This window comes from Peromyscus californicus, unplaced genomic scaffold (genome assembly GCF_007827085.1).
Source record: "Peromyscus californicus insignis strain IS unplaced genomic scaffold, ASM782708v3 Scaffold_1__1_contigs__length_55948999, whole genome shotgun sequence".
Taxonomy (NCBI): domain Eukaryota; kingdom Metazoa; phylum Chordata; class Mammalia; order Rodentia; family Cricetidae; genus Peromyscus; species Peromyscus californicus.
In genome coordinates, this window is record NW_026294492.1 from 10462296 (window position 1) to 10483747 (window position 21452).

General features: G+C 42.8%; 1 protein-coding gene across 5 annotated transcripts in view; it reads right to left on the reverse strand.

Moving 5' to 3' along the window:
* The window catches only part of Nbas (NBAS subunit of NRZ tethering complex), a 281500-nt gene that overhangs the window by 160503 nt on the left and 99545 nt on the right, over positions 1-21452 (reverse strand). For all 5 annotated transcript variants that reach the window (XM_052745880.1, XM_052745878.1, XM_052745879.1 and 2 more), the window contains exons 25-28: positions 20566-20739; positions 15884-16017; positions 8707-8769; positions 6781-6903 (exon numbers count right to left, since the gene is read on the reverse strand). In XM_052745880.1, coding sequence (XP_052601840.1) covers positions 6781-6903; positions 8707-8769; positions 15884-16017; positions 20566-20739 — 494 coding nt within the window. The remainder of the gene's footprint in view (positions 1-6780; positions 6904-8706; positions 8770-15883; positions 16018-20565; positions 20740-21452) is intronic.

Below are 21452 nucleotides of genomic sequence, written 5' to 3' on the forward strand. Positions count from 1 at the left end.
CATCGAGTGTTGTGGAAACTCTCTCCATAAGCATATACTTCCCTTCTTAAAGAGCTTCAGTGACAAACCCCTTTAACTTGGTGAACCTGTGAATTTGGGGGTTACTTAGAGGAGCATAGGTGACCCCAAAGCAGACATACCAATGGAAAGCAACCAAGTGATACTTTGGGGAACTGCAAAAATGGAAGTCAGACTCTTCCATTAACCCTCCACAGCATATATTCTCTAGTGCGTCTCCAGACCAGGCGTCTACATGAAATCAGGTCAGAATGATATACAGCTGATGCCAAGTGCAGGCGGGAATGTCCTCAGGTGAGGAGTCAATGATCCTCCTTGTCCCCTCCTTCTATGAGGGAACATCAACAGTCAACAAGCAAGGCATCCCAGCTGCTCTGAGAAGATGGCTAGGATGCACAGAGCAGAGCATTCCACAACAAACACAGAGGCAATTTATCAACCTGAGCAGTTCCACGAGGCAGCAAGGCCTTTGAAAACCCGTGACGAAAAACTGTTTGATGTCTGTTTCCAAAGCGGCAGGTTCTCCTGCAGAGGAAAGGGGGCTTGCTAACAGTTTCACCCACGGTCATGAATGTGTGGCCTGAATGCATGATATTGCTGAATAAAACATTCCTTACTCAAAGCCCAACTCACAGAATCAGGAAGAACGCGAGACTGAGTGTAGGCAACTACAGCCCTGACGACGATGACGCTCCTAAGATACAAAGGCACTTGATAACTTGCCTTTGTTCAAGTGTTTAGTGTTTTCATCTGACTTCCAGGCTCCCTCCTCTGCTTCTTCAAGTTTAACTTAAAAGTACAATAAAGAAAACGGTCCCCAAGTTTCCTGATGAAGCGTCTGAGGAAAGGGAATGAATGGGCGGATCTCAGGTTTGAAGTTCTGTACATAGTTAGGTTATAAAACAGCTAGAGGGAGCATGCTAAACGTGTCTTCGCTTCTCTCGGTCCATCTCACTTGAATGGACCTGAGCTTGGAATCACTATGTCTACCTCTAGTTACCAAGTTCTAGACAAGAACAGAACTCGACATTTGAAAAAGTAGACGGTGCTTGTGGTGGTCAGTACAAAACAGACATTTCTTTTACATGAATCTTTTTTCTTTTTTGTCTCACTATTATTTTCCTTTAAAATCTTCACCATTACCAGGTGCTGTGGTATGTATCTGCTCTCCCAGCACTCAAGAGGTTGAGGCAGGGGGATCATAATTTCAAGATAGCCTCACCCACAAAATGAGATGCTATGTCAAAAACAACAATAATCATCGTCATTTCTAATTGTTATATACTCAAATGAACAAGATAGATCCTAAGTATATAATAATTTAAAAGAAAAATATTTTCCCTTACACTTCTGCTTTTGAGACTGGGTCTCACTACGTTGAATAAGCTGGCCACAAATGCTTGGGTTTGAGCAATCTTTCTGCCTCAGCCTCCGGAGTAGCTGAGATAACAATAGTCCTGGTCACCATGCCCCACTGTCAGTGCCATTTTCTATTTATTCCATGAAATGAACAATTCATCTTGCTCCATGTACAATGAGGCACCTGAGGACACAGTACTTCACTGGCACACACACACAGAAAACACACTGCTGCTTCTGCAAGAACTCCATGACAACCCATAAAGTAGACACAGGATTTTCATCTGCATCCTTGAACTTTCTTGATGGGCTTCAAAGAATTGTGGGACTCCTTTCAGATCTGGCTTGAAGACAGAGGAGTAACAGAATGTTTGAAGTTAGCGTCCACCTTATTAGCTCAACAAAATCAGACCTTGGCCTTGTCAGGCTGAACACAAGTCTCATAGCCCAGCTGTTCCTCTGGAATCCATCAGTACTAGGACAGATGGTAGAAATGTTCCCTCACACATGGCTAGCCATAAGAAGAGATTCTAATTAAAATAAATTATAACACATCATTTACAATGGCCTTTTTCAGAATACATCCCGTAAGTAAGAATCAAAAATGGGATTTAAAGAAACTAGAATTTAGCAAACTAACAAGATGCCTGAATACACAGTATTAGTTACAAATTTGTAATGGAGATAGACTTTCCCCCAACCCAGGTATAAGCAGTACTGTTGTGGATATCGCTCTATATAAATAAAAAAAAACACTGATTGGCCAGTAGTCAGACAGGAAGTATAGGCAGGACTAACAGAGAGGAGAATGGAGGGAACAGGAAGGAGAGGGAGAGACTGCCTGGAGCCACCGCCAAGACAAGGAAGATGTAAGGTACCAATAAGCCACGAGCCACATGGCAAAGTATAGATTCATAGAAATGGGCTAAATATAAGAATAAAAGCTAGACAATGACAGGCCTGAGCTAATGGCCAAGCAGTTTAAATAATATAAGAGTCTGTGTGTTTATTTTATAAGTGCCCTAAGGGACGGCCGGGGCGTAGCGGGACCCGGAGAGAAAACTCCAGCTACACAGTACCATACTCAAGATGGGAAAACCTGGATTCAGGACAAATGGGATGGGCTCTGCCATCATTTATGATGTATATAAGACTATTTTAGAGGTATTGAAGGTTTGGGCACACTCACGTATTAAGACGGATATCAAGCTGACAATTTTGAAAGTGAGAGCATGATCCCGTAAATATTCACAGTACGCAGACTGCCGTGGGTAGAAATTAATGCTGGGCACGTCAGAAGCACATACTAAGCCCAGCAGCAGGAGTAAGGCTTTCCAGCTGTGGAGGCGCAGGTCCTAGCGAAAGCAGCATCACCCTGGGAGCACTGACCCCTCCTAAAGTTGTCACAGGACTGCAACAGTCACTCTGTCAGGCATTAGCAGGCCAAGGTGCGTAAGTTCCTTCCCATTTAAAGCACACAGTGGCTGTAACTTATAGCCTAGAAGAAAAGCTGAGGCACAAATATGCATCTGTTAATGAAGACAGTACAATGCTACCAGAGAGGGAGACAGTGGGGAGAAAGACACAGGACTCAAGACGTCCCCAGGGCAGTTTGAATACAGGCACTGTCGTCTTCGTAGTGCTGAAACACCACTTCTTCTTCTATCAGCCTCAACTGTACCTCTAACAGTCCTCTATTTAATCCCACTGCCAGCAAGCTTGTTCCCTGCTGACTAGGATTTAAGACTGCCCTCCAGGCACCTTTACATTTTCACACCTCCCCCGTGTGACACATTCAGAAGGTAACTTCCGCACACACACATGGGGACCACCCTCAGAGCTCTGCCTGTCTCAGAATCCCCTTGTTACAGCAGCCTCCTCATGTCAGGCTCTCTGCCTGTCTTCCGACAACCCATGCAAAGTCACAGGTCCTTCCACGGAGGCTCTGCTGTGTATCCACCTAAAGAACTATAGAGTGGGCCAAATGCTTGCCAGTTCGTTTATGGGCCATTTGGATCTCACAAGGTTGGAAACACCTTTCAAAATCTTTTGCCAATTTTTCTACAAGGCAAACTTTCTATTTTCTCCCTCGTATTTAACTGGACAGCTTGGATAGACCAAGGAGATACAATATTTCTTGCTTTTACACAGGCTGACGCAAAATCGTCCAAACCCATAACAAAATATCCATAAAATAATGTGAATGAAAAATTCATATATTCATGATTAAGAAATGTGAATATTAATAAAATAATCAAAAATAATGTGAATAAGCATTTATAAATGCATAATTGAGAAATGTTACACTAAATATGAGAGAGAAAAAAATGCAATTATTAACTAATGAATTCAATTTTGCTAGCTCTCTTGTAATTTTTGAATTTCCAAAGAGACAGCAAAATTCCTAATACCATCAGAATAAATGTACTACTTTAAATGATGGCAACATAGAAAGAGCCAAAAATCACAAAACACAAATGCTCTATTTTAAAAACTGTTATCATGCTGGGTGGTGGTGGTGGTGCATGGTGGTGGATCTCTGTGAGTTTGAGGCCAGCCTAGCCTACAAAGCAAGTTCCAGGACAGCCAGGGATACACACAAAGAAATACTGTCTTGAAAAAAAAAATGTTGTCATTACTATCTTTTATTAACCTATTCATTTGAAAATACAGTATCTAAAATTTGTCAGAAACCTTGTTATGCAACAAGAATAAAAACTGAGTTATACATCCAACAATATATAAGTGGATTAAGTAAGATTGGAAGACAAAAGATCAATATATGAAAGATCACTTTGGATCAGTTCTGGTGGTGAATACCTATGACCTTAGTACTCAGAAGGAGGGCATAAGGATGAAGAGAATCATGAGTCTGAGACCAGTCTGGGCTACACAGGGAGACTCCAACTCACAGGTGTGCATGCACACTCGGGCACATACATACAAGCACACAGAATGCATATCAATATATTAAGAATGAATGATGTCAAATGAAATTAACACAAATTCCCACCAATCATTTGGAATCGATTTTCCATAATAACTGCAAGACTTGCATCCTGAGCTAGGAAACACTGAAAGGAACAGAAGGGCGTCTGCCCGTGGAATGAAGAAAGCCTGAAGATGACCTAGCAGAGCAACACTCCCCCACTGATGAACATACCTGACACAACTATCCACATCCCAGATGACTCGGGGCATGCTAGCACACAGCTGTAAAATTAGGGGTCAGGAGGCTAAACCGAAGCATACAGTGGGGTTGAGCCCAGCCTGAGCTACATGTTGAGTTCGAGGCCAGTCTGGCTTAAGTAGCAAGAGTCTTTCTTGAATTAGAGAAAAAAAAAAAAAACACAACTAATATTTGAAAAGTTGATTGTAAACTTTATATTAGAAATGCAAAGGCCCTATATCATATACACAAAACAAATTTGAAATAGACAGTAAAGTCAGAAGATGAATATTACCTAATTCCAATATTTATAATACATCTAAGGTAACTAACACAGTGTACTATTTGAAAATAAACAAGTAGGTAGAAGAAACAGAATAAAAATGTCAAAACCCAGCCTCACCTGTGTGGAAAACTGATTTTCAATAAGGTTGCAAAGGTAATTAGTTCAGAGGAGAAAAGCTAGAGTTTTCAACAAATAGTGTGAGACTAGCCAGACGGTAAGGAAATTTTGACCTGTAGTTTGAAAAATAATCAAAAACTGTGAAAATGGATCATGAATTTAATTTATGTGAATCCAAGTCTGGCTAGAAAAGATAAACCTAATGACAAATACTTCCTGCAAAACAATATAACCACAATCACAAAAGTAGAGATTGACTTTTTAAGTTGATTCAAAGAAAAAGGGAGTCTGCTCAAAGACTTATGGACATATTCAAGATAGCTAGGTGCTCAGAAAAATGCAACATCAGTGCTCAGCCCCAAACAGGACACTTTTACCGCTCCTTCTGAGGCTCGGGGAATACTGTAGATGAGAGAAGAGAGGACAGAGACAACTTCGAAATGCCATCTTCAGAGCATGGCACGGCCACTGTAGTCACAGCCTCGGCAGCTGTGGGAGCCTGACACAAGCCAACCGTGGTCTGGGAGGGGCTCCTGGGCTCCGAAGCCCCTGATGCAATACTGTTTTCTGGAGAAGAGTCAGCTGTCACCTTCGGTGTGTACCAGGAGCGTGCCCACCAGGCTCAAAAGGATAGTTCCAAACCCATGGCCAACAGCCGGTGCTGGCTGAAAGCAGAGGGTCATAACATGAAGCAAAGGTCATGAATGTGGGAGATGGAGCCAGCCAGGGGTGAGGTAATAAGAGAGGGCAGAGTGAGCGCACACAGAATGCACTAGAGATGTGTACGACACTGTCAGATGATAATTTAACCAGGGACAAGCAACTGTTTCAAAGCCTGCTTGTCAGAGACCACAGGTAAGGAAATGGAAAGGGCTCGGTGCACATGGGAGACTCCGTCAACGCACGCCTCTAAGGGCAAAGTGGGTGTGAACAGGGAGAAAACTCTCAGATGCAGTGAGAAGAAAGCAGCTCCATGTTTTAGAATGGACAGAAATGATGCCCAGATGGAAAGCACCAGAACTAGGCTTCCAGCTGTTCCCCAAAGAGGTGCAGCCACACCCCCATTAAGAGAGAAGTACACCTGAATTGATGGGGAGGACAAGTAACAAACCCAGCCCCTAAAGTCTGGTTTCAAACTCAACAGAATCAATACTGAACAAACTACTTGGCAGGTTTGTTTCATTTTGTTTCATTTTTTCCCCAGCATATAATCCTGCCGTCTACCTTTATGTATTTATCCAAAAGAAATTAAATACGTTCCTTTGAAAACATAAATAAGTACCTATAAAAGTTGTGCCTGTAAACATCAAAACTCAAAACAACCCCAATGTCCACCAACAGGTGAGGAAACACAGAATGTGAACTAAACCCAATAGATGAATTACTAGTCTGCAAAGAAAACAGTATACTCTATTAAGTCATGGTACAATGTCTATAAATCAAAGCAATTATGCTAAGTAAAAGAAATCAAATAACAAAATACTGTCTGGCTCAGTTACATAAGAGTCTAAGAAACTGAAAAGAATACTTAAAGGGGTAGAAAATAGATCAGCAGCCCCAGAGTGGCTGAGAGCTTGATGAGAAGGAGGAAAGGGACCATGAAGGAGGAAGGGGGAGCTTGTAAGGGTTATTATCTCTTATGGTCATTATCCCGGATGTAGTGACGGTCTGTATCATGAGTATGTACAGATATCAAAACTTACCATATTATACTTTATAGCAGCAGTATGTTATTGACCAATTAGGTAACTTATTGGAGTTGTCAATAAAGAAAACAAGTCATACAATAAATGCCATCTACAAGCACCCACCAAGGGTGTCTGTCACTTACTTCCGCCCAGTGTGCCTAGTCAGGCGAACCATCAGGCTGCGTGCCTCTTCTGAGCTGGACTGGGTGTTCTTGACAAATGACACTGGTTTCTCCAGTCCATGTTTTTTCAAAAGCTCTGACACACTGTAAGTGAAAGAAGAAATGTTGAACAACATCCAAACAAAGAGACTAAAGTATTTAAGCATTTAAATTATACTTAGACATTTGGTAGAAAAATAGAAGGTATCACATATACATATGATCCAGTATTACATATTACATTAATTCTTACCAAAAATAAAACTCATAATTATGTATCAAACTGTATATTTCTCATTGGCTTTTATTAGAGTATACTTGGAACAAATGGTCTATTCTTCAAAAGATGAAATATCTAACTGACAGTCTGTCTGGCCGGCTGCCTCCACTCTGAAAGCATGCACAGTAAAAAGGCAAATGTGTGACTTTAGTACCAGGCTCCAACACTTGGCAGTACACAAGCACTATGGTGTACGGAGCACTCTGTTCCCTTCCATACAATTTAAATTAGTTTTACACTGCAATCTCTAGTCTGAGTGAATCAAATGAGTAAATGGTCTCCAAATAATGATTCTCTTCTATATACACACTATTCCTAAAATGGTATCATTGGTAGTTGTATTAAGAGCAGTTGGTTGTTACTGCTTTGCTCCTTCCTCCCTCCCTCCCTTCCTTCCTCCCTTCCTTCCTTCCTTCCTTCCTTCCTTCCTTCCGATGCACGGTCTCACACAGCCCAGGCTGACCGTGAACTTGTTATGTGGCTGAGGATGATCTTGAACCTCTGCTCCCCTTCCCTCCACCCCTGAGCGCTGGCACTACCAGCACAGACCATATCCGTTTTACACAGGGCTGGGGAATCAAACGCAGAGCTCCGCGCAAGCTGGGCGAGCACTCTAGCAGCTGAGCTACATTCCCAGCTCCTGGTTTTTATTCGATTTTTATTTATAGTGTAATATTTAAGAATGGTTTTCTATATATAATAGTATCAAATATTATACATATATAAATAATATATACGCACATGTGTAAATATTATACATATATAAATAATACTGAACGTTCTGTAGGGCAATTTAAGAATACTGCAGTCTCAGAGAAAGACAGCTCAAACTCAACATTTCATTTTAAAAGTTAGAATATCCCAACAAAGATGCACTAAAGTTCTAACAGAGTTTGGAATTATCCCAACATCAGATACACTTTTGTGCTCCAAGTCTTATCCGTGTAATAGACACTGTTTAATGACTGATGCAATTAATGTTTCTTGTGTGCCTTGACAGTGTGAGGGACTTTAATTTCTTAATCTAATAGTACTTTCATCATCTCATGAATTAATTATTATAGATAAGAAAGCCATAGGTTCAAAGGTCTCCTGGCTAGTGAGTGGAAATGTTTGAACTTAAATACACACTTATCTGGGCACAGCATCTCATACCTATTGTCTCAACACTGGAAGGGTAAGGGAGGAAGGTCACTGTGAGTTCGAAGCTAGCCCGAGCTACATGGCAAGATGCTTTTTAAAAAACATACAAACAAACAAAGGCAGCATACAACTGTAATAACAGCACAGGAGTAACAAAGGCAGGAGGATCATCCAGGAGTTCAAGGACATCCTGGTCTACATAGAGAGTTCTGGGCCCCAGCAAAAACTACATAGGTGTTAGAGAAAGACTGAGCTGGTGAGCACGAGCAGATGTGCACGCACACACTCAGGCTCATCGGGTATCAGGTTCCTACCCCAGTATGCAGCCATAGTAAGACAGTACACACACCATTGAGAAAATATTCAAAAGAGAGTCACGGGACTACACGTTCAAACTGCACATGAGTAACAGGCAGACCATGGCTACATGGCCGGACACACACCCTAATGAGCACAGAACAAAAAATCTTGTCTTTTTTATTCACCTGAGAATTTTTTCCAGTTGATCTACCATGTCATGAAGAGATGTGGTCACCTTTGTCATATGCCTAAAGAAATAAAAATTGAGTTTAGAAATGAACTTTTAATAAAATATAAAACATTAACTATAAAGGGGAGAAAAGCATGTTTCTCTTACAACAATTTTACACTGTCCAAGGAACAATTGAGGCTTATTTCCTATGCACCATCCAAAGACTCCAGGGTCCGACATCGTTTCCTTGAGGTGCTGATAGCACATTGTGACTCCAAGGCCCATCTCTGGTCACACCCAGAATATACAGTGGAATCACTCGTGCCTATTTCACCACATAACTCAACCAAGATTAAAACTAGCGCAATCAAACATCACTCTCTGTTAGAGGTGCCTGAATGTGAGCAACTCATTTCTAAGGTACTTTTGAGTTGATTCCGCTTCAAGGCAAAAAAGAATTATGAACAGTTGTTGACTAGGGGTGTGTGTGTGTGTGTGTGTGTGTGTGTGTGTGTGTGTGTGTGTGTGTGTGTAAAACAATAATAATTAAAGAACACGAGGTCAATAATTTGAGAGGGAATAGGGGGACACAGGAGACATCAGAATAGGAGAGGAAGTGATAGAAATGGTATAAATACAGTACGCATGTTTGCAAAAAAAAAAAAAAACAGTATTTAAATTTTAAAAAGAGAGTCATAGTTGGTCTTAGTCCAAAAGCAAACAAAGAATAGGCAAAGAGTAACAGCATCCTGTGCCATGGAAAAAGACACTAGGAAACATGGTGCACATGCTGGCCTTCTCCCAGGCCTATCAAGTGCTGTGATCTCCCAAGGAAGTCCCAGCAGGACCAATACTCAGGGTCCACTTGGTAGACTCTCAGGAGTGCTTTAACCATCTCCTCTCCTGAAGGGAAGCCCATCATTTCAGCACGAAGGAACCAGGGACCAGCACACCATCAAAAGATAGTCCTCAGCAGGGAACATACATGAAGGGAGTCACTGAGTAAAAACTTTACGAACCGTCGGCATCAAAGAGAGCACAGATGAATTAAAATGTGAAGTCACATAAAGTTGACACAACACACACGTGTCAGCTGAGATGTGGCTGCCGGGCTCAGCAGCTGCCAGAAGTCCTCTCCACCTTGACAACTCTGCATCCTGGTCATTCTCCGCTGACAGCCACTGACCTGACCCTCGAGGTGCTTTAGAAGCATGCGCCTACAGAATTCTAGACTGAGTGTTATGATTAAGAAGCCCAAATGAAAACCTTGTCCTACACTTGGAAATTTTAAAATGTCCCAACCTGAACGCAACCCACCCTGGCTGAAACTGACTTGACAGTTCCAGAGTTACTGTGATTCTGTCTGGTTGGCTTAGTTGACGGGACACTGAGAGGAAGCGCTTCACTGATCCTGCTCCTGGGGCAGAGACAGTTACTATCCTTTAAAAAAAAATTTAATATGCATGGTATTCTGACTACATGTATTTATGTGCACCACATGCATGGTCTCCTGTTGTGGCTAGGAGAGGGCGTCAGGTTACCTGGAACTGGATTACAAACAGCTGTGAGCCACCAGGTGGGTGCTGGGAGCCAAACGCATGTCCTCTGAAAAAGCAGTAAGTGCTCTTAACTCATGAGCCCTCTCTTCAATCCTCACACTATACTACTTTTAAAAACAAGCTTTAGACTTGGAACCAGTGATACACTGGTAACAGGCTACTTAAGGTCCTTCGGGTCATCAAAGGGAACTTCCATCAGCACACACACTCAGCAGTAATATTTTAAACCGTATTTTGGGAACAATGTCAGAAACAGTGAAAAACACAATGTACCTCCTGGATCAACTGGCATTCACGAATACAACGGCTAAGAAGCCTCTAACCCGATCCAAAGGCTGCTTAGGTAAGATGCACAGACTTTGTCCAACTGGATACACTGCTGTTCTTTTACACTGAAGTTGGAAGTAGCGATTCTGTCTGCTTGGCTTAGTGGACAGGACCCTGAGAGGAAGCGCTTCCCTGCTCCTGCTCCTGGGGCAGGTGTCAGTGAGGGATCCGTGCATCCTGCTTCCCTGTGTAGAGGACAGCTTGGCCTCTGTCACTCCGATATCTCTGGGTTACAGTCTCAAGGATCATTAATGATGTTTGCTATAAAAATCTTGTTGGCATAATCTATCCTACCAGACTTCTGCGAGTTAACGAAGGTCACAGCTGTGAAGTCGCCTGTGGACACGCCTGTGTGGGTTTAAGAAACAACGCCTGTTGGTTTGTCTTTCCCTGTTTAAAGGACAACTACGGAAAGTAACTAGTCTCCGTCGAGCTTCACCACTGACAAGGCGGATCTACCAACCCTTCTGGAGTCTGATGAGAAGAGGATGCTCAAGACTGTGATGCCATAGACCCCACATCCCCAGAAAAATACAACAAAACTAAACAAACACCAGTGATCTAGCTGCAAACAGTATTACAGCATAAAGGCCTGAGCCTGCCATAATGAGATAAGAGATTAGAATCAACAGACTGAAAGTGCACACTTGTCTCCACTCCTTTCCAAAGCCATCAAGGTGAAGGAACACGAAGAAGGTGGGTGGGTGAGAGGGAGGGTGGGAGGGAGGGAGGGAGGGTAAGACACATACAGGACCAAAGAATGCGAAAGTAGATCAGAGATGAATAGAAAACACAAGCCGGAAGCTGTGGATTGAACAGTAGGAAAGCTAACAAGTCAATGTCTGCAGTAGGGCTACAAGCAGCAGAGGATGCCAATCCACGGGCAGCCAAGCCAAGAAGTGTCAGACAGAAGCGTCAACCACTGCTGGAACCAATGTGTGCTGAAAGCTGAGGACGGCCTGAAGGTGTACAAGCCAAATCTCACACACACACACACACATACACACACACACACACACACACACACACACACACACACACACACACGCACGCACGCGCGCGCACACACACACACATGCACACACACGCACCTCCCTTGCCCTTTATCTCACACAGTCAGTCAACTCACTCTTCTGGAGGAACACAGGACGTCATTCTATTGACATCTGAAGTAGAGGGACGACATACTCAAAAGTGAGTTCACAGCTGAGAGAGATTGACAAGAGGTAACATTTGAATTAAATAAAAGTGTCCAAGATCCATGAACTCCATCCCTACTTAATGCTTACATCTACACACACTGACACCAACAAGAAAAGAATCGTCTGTAAGTTTTCACATGCAAAAATATTTACTCAAGATAAAACATGCACCTGTCAATGCAAAAACCAGAGCTCTCCTCTTAAAGGGAGTAAGAGAGAGTTGTATTCTGGAGTCATTTTCGGTGACCAGGGCCTGGAAACAGGTTTGGGTTACCCATGCTCCAGTGTGGAAGCAGTTTCCTGAAGTTTGTATAGTTTCACAGAATAAAGGAAGTTATAAATCACAGGAAATTGAAAATAAATTTGAGGGTACATCAGAGAGGCAAGTAAGCCAAGACGGGCGAAGCTTTCCTATAGGCCTCACATGCTATCTGACGACATTCTTAGCTTCTGGATTGGTGGAAGCGAGCTGTCTGCTAAGTTAATAGATTCTAAAAGTTTTCTGTTTGTCACAACATGTTAATTCAGACCCAGAGGTAGCCAAGGAATGGCTGTTCCAGAGGGCTAGAACTAGCCCACAATAAGGTGACCTGGACTTGCAATATTCCAATCTCTCCACCATACTGAAATTCTAATAAGTCCGTCTCTATAGACTCAGCCTTTCTTCAGGAGTTTTCTTCCACACACCCTAAATGTGCTTTCCTCATCGTGTGATGGCGAGGGGTACCTACAAACAAACCTTCTCCCCACAGAGACAAGGCTCCAATCAATGTCTTAGTGCCTCAATAGAAATCATGGTCAAGAACTACTCAAAAGGAAGAAGCATAGAGTAAAGGTCCAGACACAAACAGAATGTGCACAGCAGAACTGTCAGGAGAGCAAGGTCATGGGGAGAAGGGTGTCTATGCTCTCAGGAGAGCTGGGTAATGGGGAGGACGGTGTCTAGCTACGCTCTCGGGAGAGCTGGGTCATGGGGAGGACAGTGTCTATCTATGCTCTCAGGAGAGCTGGGTAATGGGGAGGAGGGTGTCTATGCTCTCAGGAGAGCTGGGTAATGGGGAGGAGGTTGTCTATGCTCTCAGGAGAGCTGGGTAATGGGGAGGAGGGTGTCTATATTCTCAGGAGAGCTGGGTAATGGGGAGGAGGGTGTCTATGCTCTCAGGAGAGCTGGGTAATGGGGAGGAGGGTGTCTATGCTCTCAGAAGAGCTAGGTAATGGGGAGAAGGGTGTCTATCTATGCTCTCAGGAGAGCTGAGTAATGGGGAGGATGGTGTCCGTGCTCTCAGGAGAGCTGGGTAATGGGGAGGAAGGTGTCTATCTATGCTCTCAGGAGAGCTGAGTAATGGGGAGGATGTTGTCTATGCTCTCAGGAGAGCTGGGTAATGGGGTGGACGGTGTCTATGCTCCCAGGAGAGCTGGGTAATGGGGTGGACGGTGTCTATGCTCTCAGGAGAGCTGGATCATGGGGAGGAGGATGTCTATCTACGCTCTCAGGAGAGCTGGGTAATGGGGAGGAGGGTGTCTATCTATGCTCTCAGGAGAGCTGGTTAATGGGGAGGAGGGTGTCTATCTATGCTCTCAGGAGAGCTGGATCATGGGGAGGAGGGTGTCTGTCTACGCTCTCAGGAGAGCTGGGTCATGGGGAGGAGGGGGAGAAAGAGGAGGGTGTCTATCTATGCTCTCAGGAGAGCTGGGGAATGGGGAGGAGGGGGAGAAAGAGGAGGGCTTCTATCTATGCATTTGGGACTAGGACTCTCAGTTTTGTTTTTGAATGAACAAGAAACAGTTTGTTGAACTTAAAAAGCCAAAAAAAAAAATTAAAAAACTGAATTGGAAGATAAAATTGACCAATCATAAAATTGACCAGATCAATTCATAAAAGGTCAAAATGTGAGGAAAATAAAAAGAGATGCAAACAAATACATGAACAAATAAGATCTACAATTAAATACTAAATCTGGCAGACCTAACCTTTGAATAACAAGATTTGGAGGTGGTGGAGAGGAGAGTACAAATAAACCCATCAAAGACAAAAACAGAACTATTTAGGAATGTGCCAGCAGGCCTTATCCTCTCAGGACTGAAGGAGAATGAATGATACAGACCAATGAACAACACACTGAGGCAAAATTCATATCAAAAATGCAACCGTAGTATATTTCAGAACACTAAGGAGGACCACAAGATGCTAGCTAGTCCACAGAGGGAAAGCCTAATTCAGAATGGTGTCAGTTTTGTCCGCAAGGCTTTGAGAAACCACGGGGAAAGAAAGGTAAATTCAGAACTCCATAGAGAGTCAGAACCCCCACCTTAGTATAGAGGTGTAACTTGACATTCCCATGTTTGAGGTCTAACTTGACATTCCCGTGTTTGAGGTCTAACTATGGCATTCCCGTGTTTGAGGTCTAACTTGACATTCCCGTGTTTGAGGTCTAACTTGACATTCCCGTGTTTGAGGTCTAACTATGGCATTCCCGTGTTTGAGGTCTAACTATGGCATTCCCGTGTTTGAGGTCTAACTTGACATTCCCGTGTTTGAGGTCTAATTGACATTCCTGTGTTTGAGGTCTAACTATGGCATTCCCGTGTTTGAGGTCTAACTTGACATCCCCGTGTTTGAGGTCTAACTTGACATTCCTGTGTTTGAGGTCTAACTATGGCATTCCCATGTTTGAGGTCTAACTATGGCATTCCCGTGTTTGAGGTCTAACTTGACATTCCCGTGTTTGAGGTCTAATTGACATTCCTGTGTTTGAGGTCTAACTATGGCATTCCTGTGTTTGATGGGGAGCTATGTGAGACTGTATTCCATCAAGTGAGAGGCTGTGTCACAAAGGAAGGAGAAAGGCAATACACAACATACAGAGAGGAGAGGTCAAGTCCCCAGGAAAGAACTGCACAGCAGACAGGGGACTCTGTTCACACCAAAGACAGACAAAGAGCAAATCCAAGGAGGGGGATTCAGAACGGGGTGGGGGGGCAAGGAAAAGAAGGAGCTGAGAGATTATCAAGTCCTTCTGACCACTTCAAGGTTCTGTCAGGCGCCCAGGAATAAAAACCCAAAGACAGCAGGACTCATCCAATCCAGGGGAGAGAGAAAGCTGAAGAAGAGAAACCATCCCATCTTGCTGTTCCAACCCTGTTTACACGGTGGTGCTGGTGGAACCGCTCACGAGCACCGCTCACAAGCGGTAGGAAGACCAATCACTTACAGTTTAACTGTGGAATTAATCTATAATACTGTAAAGGAGGAGTCCTGGCTTGCTCTCTGCTGCTATGACAACACAATGAACAAAGCAATGTGGGGAGGAAAGGGCTTATTGAGTTTACAAGTTACACTTAACAAGCAAGAGGAACCAGCGCAGGGGCTCAAGACGGCAGCCTGGACACGAGGATGAAGAGAGAGCGCGGAGGACGCCGCTTCCTGGCTTGCCTCCACTGGCTTACTCGGCTGTCTCTAACACACGCCCAGACAGAGAGGCTGAAGTACCAAAGGCGTGCAGACGAGGCCCTGACTTGTAGTGAGCATCACGTGGGATGCTTAGGAACGAGACTGCAAGAGGGAGTGACAGCTATATGTGACATCCAGAGAGAGAGCTACTAAATACAAAGGAAGAAGGAAGAACTCACAAAATAAATACACTTAGTCCATAAATACAAGAAAAGAAAAACACTTAAAGCTCAATTTATGAACAAAGAAATCACTGCTGTCGACTTTTAGAGGATTCCTGTTAGAGTGCTGGTGTTTCCTGCTTTTCAGTGTGTGAAGGTCACGGTTAACTAAACGACAGCAGAGATTACAATCACAGTAAAACACCCGTTTAGTCACAAAAGAATGAAGGCTTCTCCAGACACCAAGCTGCCCAACACTTTTAATTTCTTCTCTGTATGGCTCTCCTTTACGTTTTTCAGGGCTGGGGTAGACTCAGGGCCCCATGAATACTGACAGCATGCACTCCCCTCTGCGCTACCCCCAGACTTTTCTTTTTGCTCACAGTCTCAGAGTTTTCTGCTGATGAACACTTAGAGAAGCGGTGCCTTTGTTTTAAACACTAGAAGACGACGACAACTCAGGGAGATTGGTCTCTCCTGGACTTCTTACCCCGATCCCCTTTGTGGAAGGCACTCTAAGATGTCATAGCAGAGAGCGAGCTGGTCACTCCGCTCGCAGCTGTAGATGCACTCGAGTGCTGTTGCCATCAGCTGGTCCTGGTCAGGAATCATTTGCTGCGGCAGCTGGAGAAAACAAAGCAAGCTGTACTCAGCGTCGGTTTCTCCGCATCCCAGTACCACTGTTAACAGAACACTAAACAGCGCCATTAGTCAGCCAAAGAAACAACTCGTGATTTTCCTGTAGCTTACAGACTTCTGAGGCATTTAATAATTCTAAAGGAAATCACATTTTAATTACAGAATCAGCTAGAAAAGATCATTTGTAACACATAAGCTTCGTCTGCAAAAATCAGGCTCTTCAAGTTATGTCCCATTCCAAATAAAAGAGATGAAAGTAACAAATGACACAGGAATTATAAAGGCAGTAATATTAAATACAACATTTCTACCATGAAAGCCAAGTTCTGTGTGTTCAATTACAACAGTATGTGACACTCCCGAAGTAGCGTTACACACACTGGCGCCTACTGTTTTCCATGTGCATACATGTTATTCGGTAACTACACTGTACTGCTGCCATCCTACCGAGGTGACCAACTGCAAGGCAGTGGCACCACCACAGAGCACACTCGACTTCCAAAGCACAAAGATGGCCACTTCAGGCCTCTTTCCACATAGAATATTTCTTTCTCACCACAAAGCAAGGGTTCCTATTCTTGGAGCATTTTATAAAATACAGAAAAATAACCAAATGGTGCCTTATTGTTCTCATCTATACGGCCAAGGTATTAGCAGCACCATCCCATGAGGTCATAGGAAGGAATAAAGCCATTAATATACATTGAGAGCTTATGTTACTCTACCACAAACTTTATTTCATCTCTTAATTACATATAATAGTAAATTCTACATGTTCAGTATACATAGAAATTTTCTTCAAGCATTTTGATCCAGGTTTAGCTGAACGCATTTGGTTAATACAAAGAATGCAAAATCTGCAGTGCAGAGACCACAGTATGCTTCTCCCTTAGACATAAGGCTGACCATGTCTCCTTGTCTTAGCTATATTTTACCCAGGATATGTTCTCAAGGACTCATTCTGCCCGGGTCTAGAGCCTATCAGGAACCCAGGTTTATTTCCACTTGATGCAGACTTCAACAGGACATCTCCTGATGCTATGGTTCCTGGCGTGTGTCCTGCACGTGCTGGCCTAATGAACACTGTTTTACCACTTGGAGAAAGATCCTTCTGCTCTCTGTGCCCTTGACTGTGATATTTTCTCTTCAAACCCGAGCATTTCTTTCTTAAAACAAGCCCTGTATACATAAATCCCAGTGCTCTAAAGACGACTGATCCTTGCCTGTGAAATGATGTCTCAACTTATACAGCCTAAGAGATACTTCTTGCTCTCATCATTCCTTGATACCCTTGTGGCCACCATGAAACCATCCTTTCTTCTTTCTCAAACCAAAGGAAGGACATCTATTCAGAAGTGCTAAGAAGCTGATAAACTGGTCCTCCCACCATGAGCAGTAGGGTATGAGCTGCGCTATGTAGCAGCAAGAAAATCCAGGAGAATCAGAATTTAGAAAAATAAAGTCTTAAAATTATACACTATGGACAACTAGAAAAAAACCATAATCTGATAAAATATCTAGAGAACATCAGAGAATCAAGCCATACAAGAGTCGTGAGATAACAGGATATAAAACTAACATAGAAGCCCAAGTTTTTATAAACCCAAATGATAAACAGTCAAAGGAAATGAGGTTAGAGAAAACCATATAACCAAAACAAAACATTAAAAACATAAAAATTTATTTAATAAAAAATGTGTACCATCTGAAGAAACTTTATTAGACTTATTTAAAATTCATATATCATGAATACATGGGTGTGTGTGTGTGTGTGTGTGTGTGTGTGTGTGTGTGTGTGTGTGTGTGGTCATGACACACAGAGTGTCCCCAAGAGCTATGGACTATATAACAAAATCTCCAGTGTTATGGGAACTTGCCCTCCAGTTGTTGGTCAGGAAATGTAAGAGTCTCCTAAAACAGTATGGGCTATTGCCACTGTCCCTGGCTGTCTTGGACATAGAACATGAAGGAACCAAGCTAGACCTGACCTGGGAGTTTCCTCCCTGAGGACTAGCTCTTATACTATCTGAAAGTGCTTCGTAAGATGCTGAGAGAGAGGAGCAATCAGTAGTCCTACCCAGCTGTAAAGTCTACAAACACTGACACCCCAGCAAGATCTTGTGGTAACCAGACGCCTAATTAAACATAAGGACCAATGGATGGAAGGGGAATCCATGCTTGGTATTGTAAACACTCTTTATTCTAAAATACAAAACATATAGAATAATACAACCTAATCTTGGAAAGGGTGTTGACCTTTATAAACCAATGAACCTATCAGTCTCCATAAAATAACTTGTAAATCAATAAAATCATAGTCAAAATATAAATAAACTATGTTGTGAAATTAGACAAGCTGATATTAAGGTTCAGACAGGAAACTGTCCAGGACAACTTTGACAAAACAGTGGGGGAAACAAAACTGGAAAGGAGTATTATACTCATCAGCTACTGAAACGTTCCCCACAATCTCTAATCACCAGAGAACTAGTGTCATAATAAACAGGTCACCAGAATATTATGGACATTCTAGAATTAGATGCACATGCAAAAGAAAATTTAAGTTTATAACAAGGGTAACACCTTAGGTCTCTGGGGCAAAGATAAACATTTTAATGAATTCTGCTAGGATAATTAAGTAGCTATTTGAGACAGCATGAAATTATATCTATAACACACACTATACAAAAGAACAAACTCCAAGTAAAATAGGGATCTCAAAAAACAAAAGAAGACACCTATACAAGTACTCAAAGAAAACAAAATTCTGCTATAAACTTTAAGTGGGAAACCAATTTCCGCCATGACTCCAAACACAAAGGAATCTGGCTGCTGGACCCGACTACACAGACGTCATAGGGAGGAAGAAGACACCGTAGAGGCAGGCACAAATTTCTGCCAAGGCACCTAGAAAACACAGATTTCAGAGAACATCTAAAGGAGCAGGACCACAAAGTGGACAGTTACTTATCAAATAAATGAGGAGGGAGAGAGGCACTTGTAAATGGAGCAATTAGCCCACTAACACAAAAGGCCAAACAAGAGCCCTGGAGAGGTAAAAAGTTAAGTTCCCTGTCAATGGCCTCATGCGCTCATGGAGAGAAATAAGGATGAGGGCAGACTGGAAGCAGAGCCCCACCCGAGTCACTCTAGAGTGCCCAGTGCTAGCCAGTCCACAATCACAAGCCACTGGGGACACGTCCACAGATAAATGACATGGTGAAATCTGTACTGCAGGAAGGTAACGCTGAGAAATATGGAGGCGGTCCTGGAAAGAAAGAGCCTAACACCCTGGTACCTGTCTAGTATTTACATATTTCAAGAAAGGCAAATGGCTGTATGTTTTATTCAAAAGCACATGCTAAATTTCCAGGTAAAAACAACAAAGAGCTGACTATATACAAAGGATTTACAAGATCCCATATGGAAGACCTATCACAAACGAGACTGCAGGAAGAATTTAAAGTCAATTCTTCATTCCTCATAAAACATTCAGAGTCAATCCATCCTGCATCGCATGTGCTATTCTGCTGCCATCAGCGCCCATCAGGGCTCACCCCAAATGTAAAACCAGTCACTGAGTAATGGAAGCTGATTATGAGAAGGTGAAAACTTTAAATAACCAATGAGCAGAGGTGTCCCGGACAAGCGACCATCGTACAAACCCAGAAGTGGATAGGATATAGCAATGCTTTCCTTCCTGTCTGGGTTACTCAATGCCATGACTATTCATGTCAGTGAGGTTCACGGTGCTGAGGCCAGTATGAGAAGCTCAACCAGAACTAACCCCGGAAGAAGCCTGAAGTGCCTTAGGCTTAAATTCTGATCTCATGACAGTATTCCAGGGACTGTACCATCTTGCTTAAAGTCCCATTCCAATGACATGGGAGCCACTGCATTGCCTGAAACAGCATAATTTATCTCTCACAAAATTAAGAGATTTGCACAGTGCAAAAGTATTTGTGTCTAACAAAATGGCTTTCCCTCCAGCGAACTCAAACAGCACAGAAACAAACTTAAAAAGGCAGTCTTCTGCAGCTGTAAGAATCATCGGGGTGTGTAAGGATGTCCTTATGAAAACCTAAAGACCTGCATAAACCACTTGAATGTCCTTGAGAGAAGGCATTTCACTTATTAGTGACATCACAAATACCCTGAACAAGAACAGGGGTGTAGAATTAGAAGACCTAGACGATAGCATGAACTCTCGACAGCACAAATCCCCTTGCACTTCCTACCCTTACTAAAGAAATGGAATGAGTTAACATCAGTGCAATGTCTTCACAGTTACGAGTTCAACATCTGCAACTATAGATCTTAGTACTAACAGTACTAAGAAATATGAAATGAATGAGTCAAAATAATCATAACTGTGTAAACTTTGGAGAAAATGTACATCGACAATGTTGAAACATTTTTAAAGAACAAAATGACAGTTTTTTTCTACTTAAAGGAATTTCTTTACAAGGCATTTATACCTAATACTACAGATTAATGGGGGAAAAAAATGAAGAAATTAGAGTTGCTACTTACATCAGGCTTGGAATGCTGAAATATCTTCAAGGGCAATTTCAAGTCTCCTTTGGCTAAAGTTACTAGATATTCTTTCAATAGCTCATTGGCTGCACCAGGAGACTGTTTCTCACAGCGGTGGAGAAAGGGAACCATCCACTGGTAAGCACTGGTCACATAATTGTCCTCAGAACACTGCAAGTATAATTAACCACAGCAAGCAAGCAGTCAATTAAACACTGTACTCTGTTAGACATGTCAGACTAATGGTAAGCTCCATACTTTCTAAAGCACTGCAGGTCCCACTCACTTCTGGCCTAACCACTAGTAGGAAAATGTGCATCTTCCCCTAGGGTTGGTTAGGACACTGTGCCTATAACTGTGCATCCCATCTATGCAGGCTGGAACTGGCCTAGGGTACCACAGGCCTGGGCCCAGCTCTGGAAAACCCTATGCCTCTGCTCAGCCATGAGGTCCTCCATAGCAAAGAGAGATTCTACCCAGAGAAAGAACAAGAACGAACATGTGAGAGGAGGTAAGAGAGAGACATCTGAGACCACGTGAGAGGTAAAGGAAGAAAGCACAGACACTGAGACAGATGAGCAGTCGCGCCCCAGAAAGGAGCCACTTGGGAACAGAATCTCACTAGTAAAGGCCTCAAGCCTCCCCCATTCTTTTTTTTTTTTCTTTTTCACTGTCCCCCTTTATGACATGGCTCATTTTATCAATCCTCTCTAAAAGTACACCATCACTTCTCATAATCATCCAGGACATAAACCTACAACTCTTTTCAATATTTTTATTTCTTTGTTTGTTTGGTTGGTTGGTTAGGTTTTTTTTTTTTGGAGTTTCCTGTTTTCTTGTTTTTGGGGGGATTTGGGGGGGTTTTTTTCTAGACAGGGTTTCTC